The 14082-nt window shown below is 40.2% G+C and overlaps 1 protein-coding gene across 2 annotated transcripts in view; it reads left to right on the top strand.

Moving 5' to 3' along the window:
- Positions 1 to 6150: 6150 nt before the first annotated feature.
- The window catches only part of LOC134538299 (oocyte zinc finger protein XlCOF6.1-like), a 29987-nt gene continuing 22055 nt past the window's right edge, over positions 6151 to 14082 (top strand). Inside the window, exons 1-2 of one of the 2 annotated variants that reach the window (XM_063379487.1) lie at positions 6151 to 6287; positions 13585 to 13674. In XM_063379487.1, the coding sequence (XP_063235557.1) occupies positions 13588 to 13674 (87 nt within the window). In that variant the 5' untranslated portion in view covers positions 6151 to 6287; positions 13585 to 13587. The remainder of the gene's footprint in view (positions 6288 to 13584; positions 13675 to 14082) is intronic. The other variant, XM_063379488.1, reaches the window with a different exon arrangement.

Raw genomic sequence — 14082 nt, 5'->3', positions numbered from 1 at the left:
ATTATAGTCAAACCGTTTCAACAGCTCCCCGGTCGGCCCTAACCGGCCGTACAATATCTCGTGCGGTCTTTCGATAAAATGTGTGACTCGCCACCGAGTCTTTCTTGTGCTACGTAGAATTATTTAGGCGGCCCGCTGTGGCGTCTGCACCTCACGCTTTTAAAACCACCCCCTAGGGGAATTAGTTATCGCCCACGCGGGGCGGCTCTGTGCCGAATGCGAAACTAAACTTACGGACGATTCATCACCTGGGACGTGCAACGGTCACGGACGAGATATCCCGCCGAGTTCCGCCGTGCCCGTGCCCAGCTTAAAGTGGCCTTCGCCACCACGTGGACTATCCACCCTTACGTGACCACCTGAGTGGGACACAAGAACTTCACCCCGAAACCGGGACTAACCATTAGTGACTTTAGTGTAATGTTCTTTGTAAGTGTACTTGTTTAATCAGCCGTTAGGGTGCCCACGTTACGTCTCGCACCAATAAATCACGTGTGCATAACGGGCTCGCCGCTCACCCGAACATTCGTCTCCGTAACTCGCTGGGTTACCTACCTCTTTTAAAGTACTAGCCACCGGACTACCGAGCGCCCGTAAAAAGTACCTCCAACTGAGGGTGGTGTAGGCTGAGTGGAGGTCGACGATTAGGCGGCCAGTCGCGTGAGAGTGCCTTGTGTGACGTAGAGAAGTGTAACGTGTGCGACGTAATAAATCTGTTAAACGTATGTGTGTTTTATCTAATACGGCGTCCTGGGAGGCCATAACAGCCCGGGGAGTCCTTTGCCGACGCGTCCCTGCCTGCAGCCACGAGGCCAGGAACCCCACCCTTGAGATCAAAATTCTTTAAACCCTTTTAATTCACGTAATATCAAAACAGGCAGCGGGGACGGCATCAACTCTGTACTTGATTTAATATCCAGGCCCTTTTACTTCATTGCAGCTCATGTAGACTCGGCGTGTATTTCACGGACCTGGGCTTATTTCGACCGTTTCCTTAGTGATTCTGCACCGCGTCGCGGACCACACAATTTACGACACTGGCCGACTCCAGCCAACTCGCTTTCGCTAATATCGCCGCGCATACGCCTGCTGGCTGCAACCTCATGTAAGTGTAAAGTGTAATTTACGATCACGCTCACTGAGCACCCTTTAAGACAACTAACTTTCGGTGCTGGCCGTCTCCAGAGCATTAGTAACCACCATGGCAAATTCACAGTGTTATGTTAGTGTCGTGTTTTGTTCTGTAATCAGTGCGTCTTAATGTAACTGTACAACAGCTCAGACGCAGCATAGTTTTTGTAGCGGTTCTGCCACCGCGTAGTGTATGTATAGGGAGTACCGCGTACCCATGCGTACTACTGGAGAAGTCCGTGAATTAAACGCCAAGTTAACGTTAACTGTGTCGCTTACGATTATTATTTCGCACCACTCCGTCCTCCACACGGCTGAGCAGCTTCACAACTAAGTAGGGAAGTTCAGGATAGATTTCAAGCTGCGTACCTGGCGGGGCATGCGGGGGCAGAGTACCCACGACCCATCACCAATGGCCTAGTAACCCACTAGCCTGGCGCCCCTCCTCCCCTGGACAACGCGACTCCCATAGCGCCCATCAGGTACTCCCTCGGCCTTCTACAGAGGCCGGGTGACAGCAATTTCCATGAGTATCATGTAAAAAAGAGACCTAAATCAACTCCCAATATTGCTCTCTTGGGACCCCTACCAGTTGTACATAGTCGAAGTTGTCGCAGACTGGAAGAAATGGTCCTGCCACGAGTCGAATCATTGCTGTTTCACCAGATTGTTCTCGGATACAACCCTATAGCCACAGATCTTGACAAACACAACTAAAGCCCAACAAACACCGTGGCCCTGGAAGAGCTTGTACACAAAACACAGATCATTTTGACGCCACCCATCATTGCTCCTCTCGTCGCACAGGCCGTTATGCATCATCAACACCTCCCCAGAAGCGTGTGCGACGAACGTGCATGTGCGCGCAGTGGAGTGCCGATGTGAGCAGTGCGCGAACGCTACGAAGATAGTGCCAGTACCGTCGACGTTGGCCATATCACTCAGCCGGGTGTGGCAAGGTGCTTCCGCCAAACTACGAAAAAGGGCTCATGTATTTATTTCCAGTAATAGACTTAAACTTGTAACTGCTGTGATTTTTTTTTTGCCATAAACATAGATTGTTTTATTTGCGACTATGTCGTAAAACTGGCCGCTTCTGTTTTCCCGCGTTCTGCACTTTTTTTGCGGAGTTAGCGTCATCCTCCAGCCCGGTGCTGGGAAGAGAGTCAATCTCCGCCGCGAGCTGACACGGGCCGGCAGCTTCTGCGCAACCTGGGAGCAGCTTTTCGCGCGTGAATGAGCATGCTGACATAGTATTGCTCATCAGGAACACGGGCAGCACGACAACGGTGTCATAAGTATATTGTTGGAGTGTTGTGTATTCACTTTAATAGTAACGTCAGTGACTTCGTGCCACGCGGGAACGTCTGTCGCGTCACTCAAGCAACGGAATCGGTGCTGCCACTGGAAGGGGCCGCGTTAGTGCCGAGATGGATATCCGAAAACGGAAACGGCCAGGAGCGCGACAGCACCGTGTACCTCGTGCCAGTGAGAATAAACCTCTGTAATTTGTCATGTATTAATTTTTTTTTATATTTAATACTGTGTCCAGAGTAGCCTGAACGACCTAGGGATTCTTTCAGTCGGCATGCCTCTGCCTCCAGTCACGTGGCCGAACCGAACCCTGAGACCCACGCACTTTCTTACGGACTTAATTACTACAGGGAGGCAGACGGAGAGGTGTCAATATCAAACACCACACTGCGACATACTTAGGGATGAGAATGTCAAGTCCAACATGGAAGTAATAAGATTATCTGTAGTTGGGCCCCTTTTCGTGCTATGCAAGGCACATGACCATGACTTGTCAGATATTCTAATACTAAGCAAACAAAACTAAGTGTGCAGGTACTACAATTGTTGACCTTTGGTGACACTGTATGTTCGGGAGTACCTATGTCTGGGAGTCAGATGTTTTGTCATCGATGGAAGGCTCTGTCACACAGGCCATTATGCCACATAGACGCCTGCCTCCTTTAGCATGTGCATACAGCGAACGCATCGGGAATGTGATTTGGTGCATCGAAGGAAACGACCCCGAGGTCGATAGCCACGCAGATGGCTATCGAGGAGTGTTGATGCATTCATCTGTCTCTGGAGTGTACTTATTCATCTGACAAACATAGATTCCAAAAATTATTATATATTTATTTACTAATTGTTAATTAAAATAGCTTCATCAATTGTATTTCTTAATAAAAATAATATTGTTCACTATGCCAATCTTAGCCCGATTCGTTCCTGCACTCAGCATACTTCGTGTGGAAAACATGGCCCTGGGTAGTTCAGGGCTGCCAGTGCTACATCAGTCGTCTCTTGACCCATGGTGTTGCCGAACACGTCTCATACTAGGGGCATCTCATTGCTCCTTCATTGTGTAATTGCATCATCGCCCTTCATCATTATACACCATCCGCATAACTTATGTAATCGTAAATAAGGTGATGGTTTAACATTGTACATTTTTCGGAAGTCGCGTTCATTGTTCCTCACTCAGCCTCTTTACAATCTGTGAGTATAATGTTAGCTTGTTAATGTAGTGCTTAATGTTCCCTGTTCTTTTGTCCATATAGTGTGTGCTGTGATCAATGTCACAGACTTGGCATATTAGTAAGACTGCATCCACGTATCATACTTCGCGGACATTTCCAAGACATAACCAATGGACACTCGTCTTTAGTATTGCACCCCTGATTTACTTGTAACCATAACGCTTCCATAACATAAGTACATAGAGACGTGCACCGACACCGACATGGTAGGGGCTTTGTGCTGCGGTATTAGCAAAATCTTTTCGGAGTTACTTGCTTTCACTTGCAACGAATTACATACTGCTGTCTCCAGCCATGTAGCCAGAAACTTCTTGAGAGCTCACAGGGCATCACTATCAGTCTATTTCAACCACTAGATAGCCCATACAGCAGCACAGATTCTTGAAAGCACTTAGGGAACTTATATTACACCTTTATCTTCATTTCTCTGCCATATAATGTTAGTCACCGCTCAAATTTTAGAGTTGTCCTGTGAGGACGAGAAGACTGTGCACCAGTTCAGTGCTTTGCGCTTAGCAGCTATACCGCACTATAAATACCAGCGAGTGTCGCGCTTATCATATCCCACCTCACTTACATACATTCACCGAGACTATACAATCCCCTTAAACATTATCTTTATGGGGGCATGTTTACGAGAAGTTGGTGAAAATGGCCATAAAGCAAATAATTCCGCAGTTCTTACTCCTTTCCCCAACAAAAAAAAAACATTACATATTTTGCACCAACAACTTGATGCCAACCGCCAATGCTCAATGCTCCTCTATGTCGCATAGACCGCTATGCCTCATCAACGTCTCGCAAAAGCGTGTGCACCGAACGTGCCCGTGCGCGCAGCAAAGTGTAGTGCGTGCGACGAGGCGAACGCCATGCAACAAGTGCTGCGCCGGCGGAAGGATCCGGCCGGGTGTGGCATTTCCCTCCGCCGCACTACAACAAATTATTTTAATTATATTTTTCCACAGGTTTTATTAAACATTATGTTTCATTAATTAATAATTCAGTCCTGTCAAAATTATGTCTCACTGTGCGATTTGTCCCGAACCTGGCCAGTTCAGTTTCCCGCGAAATTCACACGTTTCCGCAGGAGGGCTGGCGGGGGAGGGGGGTCGCGCGCGGCGACACCGGCAGTGTCCTTCCGGGAGCTCGAGAGGCCGGCAGCCTGCGCGCAACGCGGGACCATCAACCCTTGCTTTCACCGACATGTAGTTTTCAATAGTGTAATATTTTCTTAAACTTTGCGTACAGTTCCGTGGTCGGCCTCAATCTGCCATGGGGTATTTAACTTAATTAAATCAGTGCTCCGAGATGAGTGTTCTACGTTATACGTAAGTACTGTGGGAAGTTTGTGAGGATTTACGTCGGCGCGTCACGCCCCAACTTAGCCTACAGGCTACTTAGTTTTAGCCCGCACGGGGCAGCCAGCAGGCGACACGTGCCGTCGAACATAATAACGATTCAGTCCCTGGGACACATCTAGGTGTCACGTAGAGACGCCGGAGACACGGGCCTACGTGTCCCTAGCCCAGTTTGTTAAATGTTAGAGAGTAGTGAAGTGTATTGTCCGTCAAGAGATCGTTCGTCATGTTAGAGTGTATTCTGTAACTATCGCGTCACGTGTACAAGTTCGCATCTAGGTGTCACGTAGAGACGCCGGAGACATGGGCCTACGTGTCCCTAGCCCAGTTTGTTAAATGTTAGAGAGTAGTGAAGTGTGTTGTCCGTCAAGAGATCGTTCGTCATATTAATGTGTATTTTGTAACTTACGTGTCACGTGTGCAAGTCCGCCCCTCACGCGCATTAAAATCGTGAGCCGCCACTGAGGAAGTGAGCTGCACGTGTGACTAGTCGCGTCGGGCAAACCGTTACGGCCAGAACGGGCAGCACCATGTATTGGGCTGTGCTGTATTAAATTCACCAAATATCTTCCAGAAACTTTGTGTTATTCTTCAGGCGTCCCGAGTGGCCATAACAGCTCGGGGGGCCCTACTGCGTTAACCCCTACCTCTAGCCACAAGGCCGGACATTCCCTGAGATCACGAACCCGAGCAAAAATCACGCCTAAATAGTCAGAGTTAGCGGGGTCGGCGCCAAACTTTACCTGCTGTGGTTTGATTGGTGCTTCCAATAAGTCTTTTGTAAATTATAACTTTATCTGTTAAGTCTTAACACAATATAATATTCGCTCATGACTTGTTAATACTCCTCTTCGACGACCATAAAGAGTCATATCTTACGTACACGAAATAAACTAATTCTTAATTTGCAATAGGTAGTAAACAAATTTTTAGTCCCAAATATAAATAACTGCTTAGTTATTGGGTTTCAAACTTACTCGATAAAAAAATTTGAGCCGTATATGTTATTCAAAGAAATTTTTTAGCTACCCAGATTTATTTGTTGAAGAAAATTGGAAACCATTTTCCATCCTATATTGCTAGACCAACTCTATTTTCAAACATATTTGGACGCATTAATTATCACCTTTTCAGTTTCCACTCTAGTAGTCGCAATTAGTCTTTCTCCATTTTTGTTCTATGATGTATATTGGTGGTTAAATGGAACCGTCTTGTGATTTTAAACGAGAAGACTTTATTTTGGCAGGTAATTCATTACGATAATCTTTTGATGGAAAATAATTACGTAAATGGTATTTATGAGCATTTCTCGATGATTGTCTAATGTAGGGGTGCAACTTCAAAAAAAAAAGAAGGCAAAGACCTGAATATAGATTCTTTCATTTCCTACCATAATATTAAGGCGCTTTAAGATATTATCTAGAAGTTTACTTGTTACTAACAATTTTACGTTTGCATGTGCGTTGTTGAGGCCATTTGAGTCCCGGAAATATCTGCACCAAATATTGTAGTAAGACAATATAGGATACTTCAGACTGAGGATAAGTTAGATTCGAATCATTAGATTCGTTTCTAATGAGGACCATAATTGTAGTACCGTACGATAAAAACGAACACAACTAAACAATGACTTGGTGCAAGAACGACATATGTAATCCAAAGTTAAATTTTTTAATTAAATTAAATAAGTATAAAACACTTGTAAGATGTTTATATGTACATAAAAACGGAAAACATATATAATTTAATTAAAAAAGCAAAAAGTAAACCTATTTTATCAGATTAAAGGTTTTTGAACACTAGGCATCAATGCTATATAAAAATTATGTAGGCCTATAAAATAAAATAACAATGGTGCAACATTCCGCTTGGTGAAAAAGTTTAAGGAGACCCTTGTCTACACCACACTTATTGCAGAACCGGGTGACGTGGCACCATAATTACCAGTACCTCACTATAGCATTCTATGTGCTTCATAACTGGTCAACCTTGGAATAAATAAAAATTATTATAAGATAAAATAATAAAGGGTGCAACATTCTGCTTGGTGCAAAAGTTTAAGGAGACCCTTGTCTACACCACACATATTGCAGAACCGGGTGATGTGGCACCATATTTTACCAGTACTTCACTATAGCATTCAATGTGCTTCGTATCTGGTCAACCTTGGAATTAAAAAATATAATAATAATAAAGGGTGCAACATTCCGCTTGGTGCAAAAGTTTAAGGAGACCCTTATCTACAACATACATATTGCAGAACCGGGTGACGTGGCACCATATTTTACCAGAACCTCACCATAACATTCTATGTGCTTCGTATCTGGTCATCCTTGGAATTAAAAAAAAATTATTATAAAACAAATAATAAAGGGTGCAACATTCCGCTTGGTGCAAAAGTTTAAGGAGACCCTTGTCTACACCACACATTTTGCAGAACCGGGTTACGTGGCACCATATTTAACCAGTACCTCACTCTAGTGTTCTATGTGCTTCGTAACTGGTCAAACTTGGAATTTAAAAAAATTATTATAAAATAAAAAAATGGGTGCAACATTCCGCTTGGTGCAAAAGTTTAAGGAGACCTATGTCTACACCACACATATTGCAGAACCAGGTGACGTGGCACCATATATTACCAGTACTTCACTATAGCATTCTATGTGCTTCATATCTGGTAAACCTTGGAAATAAAAAATTATTTTTATAAAATGAAATAATTAAGGGTGCAACATTCCGCTTGGTGCAAAAGTTTAAGGAGACCCTTGTCTACACCACACATATTGCAGAACCGGGTGACGTGGCACCATATTTTACCAGTACCTCACAATAACATTCAACGTGCTTCGTATCTGGTCAACCTTGGAATAAATAAAAATTAATATAAAATAAAATAATAAAGGGTGCAACATTCCGCTTGGTGCAAAAGTTTAAGGAGACCCTTGTCTACACCACACATTTTGCAGAACCGGGTTACGTGGCACCATATTTAACCAGTACCTCACTCTAGTGTTCTATGTGCTTCGTATCTGGTCATCCTTGGAATTAAAAAAAAATTATAAAAAAGCACATAGAATGCTATAGTGAGGTACTGGTTAAATATGGTGCCACGTCACCTGGTTCTGCCATATGTGTGGTGTAGACATAGGTCTCCTTAAACTTTTGCACCAAGCGGAATGTTGCACCCTTTATTATTTTATTTTATAATAATTTTTTTTAATTCCAAGTTTGACCAGTTATGAAGCACATAGAACACTAGAGTGAGGTACTGGTAAAATATGGTGCCACGTCACCCGGTTCTGCAAAATGTGTGGTGTAGACAAGGGTTTCCTCAAACTTTTGCACCAAGCGGAATGTTGCACCCTTATTATTTTTTTTTATAATAATTTTTTTTAATTCCAAGGTTGACCAGATACAAAGCACGTTGAATGTTATGGTAAGGTACTGGTAAAATATGGTGCCACGTCACCCGGTTCTGCAATATGTGTGGTGTAGATAAAGGTCTCCTTAAACTTTTGCACCAAGAGGAAGGTTGCACCCTTTATTATTTTATTTTATAATAATTTATTTTAATTCCAAGGTGACCAGTTACAAAGCACATAGAACACTAGGGTGAGGTACTGGTAAAATATGGTGCCACGTCACCCGGTTCTGCAATATGTGTGGTGTAGACAAGGGTCTCTTTAAACTTTTGCACCAAGCTGAATGTTGCACCCATTATTATTTTTATTTTATAATAATTTTTATTTATTCCAAGGTTGACCAAATATGAAGCACATAGAATACTATAGTGGGGTACTGATAAAATATGGTGCCACGTCACCCGGTTTTGCAATATGTGTGGTGTGGACAAGGTTCTCCTTAAACGTTTGCACCAAGCGGAATGTTGCACCCTTTATTATTTTATTTTATATTAATTTTTATTTATTCCAAGGTTGACCAGATACGAAGCACGTTGAATGTTATTGTGAGGTACTGGTAAAATATGGTGCCACGTCACCCGGTTCTGCAATATGTGTGGTGTAGACAAGGGTCTCCTTAAACTTTTTCACCTAGCGGAATGTTGCACCCTTTATTATTTTTATTTTATAATAATTTTTATTTATTCCAAGGTTGATCAGTTATGAAGCACATAGAATGCTATGGTGAGGTACTGGTTAAATATGGTGCCACGTCACCCGGTTCTGCAATATGTGTGGTGTAGGCAAGTGTCTCCTTAAACTTTTGCACCAAGCGTAATGTTGCACCCTTTATTATTTTATTTTAAAATAATTTTTATTTATTCCAAGGTTGACCAGTTATGAAGCACATAGAATGCTATGGTGTGGTACTGGTAATATATGGTGCCACGTCACCTGGTTCTGCAATATGTGTGGTGTAGACAAGGGTCTCCTTAAACTTTTGCACCCTTTATTATTTTATTTTATAATAATTTTTTTTAATTCATAGGTTGACCAGTTACGAAGCACATAGAACATTAGGGTGAGGTACTGGTAAAATATGGTGCATTTTCACCCGGTTCTGCAATAAGTGTGGTGTAGACAAGGGTCTCCTTAAACTTTTGCACCAAGCGGAATGTTGCACCCTTTATTATTTTTATTTTATAATAATTTTTATTTATTCCAAGGTAGATAGTTATGAAGCACATAGAATGCTATTGTGAGGTACTGTTAATTATGGCGCCACGTCACCCGGTTTTGCAATATGTGAGGTGTAGACATTGGTCTCCTTAAACTTTTTCACCAAGCGGAATGTTTCACCATTGTTATTTTATTTTATAGTAGGCCTACATTATTGTTATATAGCATTGATTCCTAGTGTTCAAAAACCTTTAAATCTGATAAAATAGGTTTACTTTTTGCTTTTTAAATTGAATTATATTTTTTTTCCGTTTTTATGTACATATAAACATCTTACAAGGGTTCTATACTTATTTAATTTAATTAAAATAAAAAATTTAACTTTGGATTACATATGTCGTTCTTGCACCAAGTTTTTGTTTTATTTTGTTTCGTTTTTATCGTATGGTACTACAATTATGGTACTCATTTAAAAACTAATCTGATATTCGAATCTTACTTATCCTCAGTATACTTCAGCCATTTTCATGGACAATGCAACAATCTTATGCTGGAATCACAATGCCCCGACGGGTCCGAACGACAGGCCCGACAAACTGTCGTACAGCATCTCAGCACGACAGATTTAAAAGCGTAGGGTCACAATACCACGACAAAAACAACCTGACGATTTTCAATTTGGCTTTCGGCAAGTCGTACCAAGCTAAATACTTCAATTAAAATGCATTATAAAATGTGCTAAAAACAAAGTAGGCTTTTTTATTTATTTAGTTAACTTACCATCAACTTCCTCTCCCGAAAAACTATTAGCTATCTCAGCCCATGCTTTTTCATTTTTTGGCTGGTTTCTGTAGTCCTTCAGACCAATATCATACTAAATAGCATAAGCTTGGACTTTATTAATTAGAAGTTCTTCGCTGAACTCTTCCATTCTTAAATCCAATCTTCACGATTATAAAATAACGTCTTTAACCATAAACACGATGATATCTGTTTATGTTTATACAAACAGACTAAGGCAAGCTACAAATGTTTCAATTCACCCACACGTAAAACAAAATTTCAGCAAAAAGATTTACCAAGTAGGTAAATATTTTTGAGATTTAGTTCTGTACTGTTTCCTTTCCGTTGCCGTTTTATTTTCTGTCGGGAGCCCGACACGACGAAATTAGAAATAGAATCTATTCCTTGCGGGTCGTCGGGGTGCGTATTTTGTCGGGCTGACGTCACGGCGAGCTTGTATTTCATTGGCTATTGAACTTGTCAAGCCTGTCGTGTCGGGGCCTGTCGGGGCATTGTGATTCAAGCTTTAGCGGCTCAGCCTGAAGAAAACCCGCGAAATTCACATTCCCTTATATTTCAATGGGTAATCTCGGCAAATATTTTCTCTCGTTTAAAATGTCGTAGAGTAATGAATTTTTACTCCATATATTTGTATGAAAACAGTGTATTCATAATCTAAACAAGTTTTTGTAATCTACAAAAAGATATTGACTTGACGATGATAAGAAATGACCTAACTTTAAACATAAGACACATTTTTTAACAATGAAACATTCTTAAATTTAAACCTAGATTTCTGTATGATTGAAGATTGGATGTGCAAAATTTTACGAATTTCGGAATGAATCTTTATATCTGTATAAAAAAATGCAAACAAATACAAACTCCTCTGTATATGTCTAATACACATATTCATGTACACCCAATCAAATCATTTTGAATATGTTAGTAAGATTTATTTTTATTGTCAGTATAAGATAATGTTATATGCCTACCTAGTGTAAAATAACCAATCCAACTAACTGAGCTGTTTAGTTAAAATAATAGTTAAAGAAATAAGTAAAATGATTTTCTTTAACTATGCCATTAAAATATAATAATGAATCATACAAGAAAAAGTTAAAAAAAAATGTTATGGGCATAATTTGATCACATGATTTTCCAGTTATCAGCCACGCAAAATACAACATTTTTAATACACCAACTTAAAATATTAGTAATATATTGGTTTAAGTTTGCTACTATTTCTTTGCATGACTATTAAAGTACAGAAAAAAATTCCCAGAATTTTTTTTGCTATCACAGATTTATTTGGCACACCGATACATTTGATATGTCCCCCGGTGTTCATGTAAGAGAATATAAAATGGTTATTGCAGTCACATGCAGATGAGTTAAGCACCAATGCAGCACCCACTTCAAAAACAACTTCGAGCAGTTAACAACATTGTAGTTGTTGCAACCAAAGATTGCACAAAGTTATCCAGCCATTATAAATAATTACAACTGCATAAAACTGAGGGAAAACATACACTCAAATATGCCAAAATACCTGTAGGATCAGGCGCTGCCGCTAGAATGCACTGCTTAACGTGATTCCTTTTTTTTTTGTGACTTTCCTATATTGTTTTACTACAATATTTGCCTGTACTAACAAATATAGTAGAACAATATAGGAAACTCAGGCCTTGTAAAATGGTAAACGCTGAACGCTGGCGACACCCGACTGCAAATATTCTAGCGGCTTGCCCTGAAGAACACCTGCAAAATTCAAATACCCTTGTATTACAATGGGCGATCTGGCACATAATTTATCTCATCGTTTGAAATATTTATGTTTGAAGAGTAATGAATTTACCCTTCATACATGTGTATGAAAACATTCAATTCATAATTGGAACAAGTTTTCGCAATCTACAAAAATATATATAGGGGCCTACTTAAAGATCATAAAAAATGACCTTTCATTAAACATGATGACAAAAGGGCAAAGATCATACAACTTTTAACAGTGAAACATAGTTAACTCTAAACTTTTTGTTAATTGTTTATTTCGTAAATAATTCTGTGATATATGATAAAATAGTTAATTTCGTACAATGACTGCTCATCGGAAAGAGGGGGAAAAAAAACTCAAAAAATGGTATTGTTGATTACTACTGTCTTTTGAAGTGTTTTTAATGTTGCTAACTTAAAACTAATCAACTATTTACAACAGTTTGCATTATTTTAAATTTAGCGAACCAAAAAACTGTTCAGAACAGTGAACTCTTGGTAAACTTCTTGAAATATCGCAAAGCTGTTTCGCAGTCATCAAATAGAATTAGATGAATTAAAAAATTTAACTGAAATCTGATAATGTTTGGGGTGGAGAATCTTTGAACATGTTCACTAACGAGTTATGCTCGCATAGTACATTTGACAGGGTTCTATCTCAGTACTTTGGATGACACAAATTCTCGGGCACCAGGTGTATACCCAAGTGATTCAAAGTATGCTATAACTTTGTAGGGTAGGTCCTGTCACCTTTAACCTTTGTACATCACTGTATACAAACTCCTGTGGACAAACTTGTAGGGTTGTTTGCACTTGATTATCATAGTGTTGGTCTCCTTTCGGTACATTGAAACTTAATTCTGGAGTGCTTCAAATTTCCCAGAATTTTCTGTTACCACATTATCATTTTGCAGAATGCTAAGCAGGTTAGTTTGAGTTTTATACTAAGGTGATATTTAAAACATGATTGAGAGGTTAAAGTGAACAGAAATATACTTAATAGAGCAATTGTTCCGTACCACGTATCCAATTTTATCCTTTGATGCTAATGGAATGATCCTGTCCAAAAAAAAACTCGAATATTACAACATAAACATGTTAATGTCGGGTCTTAGGGAATTTTTTAATGTCTTATTCAACTTACGATCATAATTCATGTTACATCACAAGTTTTCGTTACATCTCAAATATATTTGAAGTACTAAATTAAAACAGCAAGCGTCATGTACCAAAGGATCAATGTATACAGAGTCATGATATCATATCAGGATGAAGGAATTAACTTGGAAACATGATATGGAAGTGTTTTAGACATAACTAGGCTAGCAATACTATTAGCTTAGGTTGGTTTGACGTGTAACCCCTTGTGCCTGTACTACAGTGTGTGTCGACTTGTGGTTACAGACGATGGCTGAAGGCGTGTGCATCAAGGACGACCCAGCGGAGACTGAGCCGTTTGAAACCGTGATTCTACCCATCAAAGAGGAATTCAAGGTGAGTTCCTACTGCTGTATTTTCTGTTGCAATCTGTTTTCAGATAATGCAAACATTTATTGATGGAACAATTTTTTTTTAAATTTGTTTTTTTGGGTGTTGGGCCAGTACATAAAATATGTCGAGTCCAGTTTCGATTCTTGGTCTTGGGATTCAGTTGCGAACCAAGAAACCCTTGTAGAGTTTTGCCAGTAGCTTGCTACAAGTGCATTCACAGGAGAACACAGAAATATTCTCGTCTTTGTTGTACCACAAGAACTGTGATTCCCTGTTTCATGCTTGAGAAATAAAATTAATTAGCTTTGTGTCTGTAATCTTTAAATTTTTCATTATATTTCATTCATATGGATGAGGCCTGTTTTATATTATGACAATTCAGACCTCTTGACTAGCTGTGGTCAGAATTGC

The sequence above is a fragment of the Bacillus rossius genome, chromosome 13 (assembly GCF_032445375.1).
Source record: "Bacillus rossius redtenbacheri isolate Brsri chromosome 13, Brsri_v3, whole genome shotgun sequence".
In the NCBI taxonomy this organism is placed as follows: Eukaryota; Metazoa; Arthropoda; class Insecta; order Phasmatodea; family Bacillidae; genus Bacillus; species Bacillus rossius.
The sequence above is the reverse complement of the archived record's forward strand: the minus strand, read 5'-3'. Positions and strand labels throughout refer to the sequence as shown.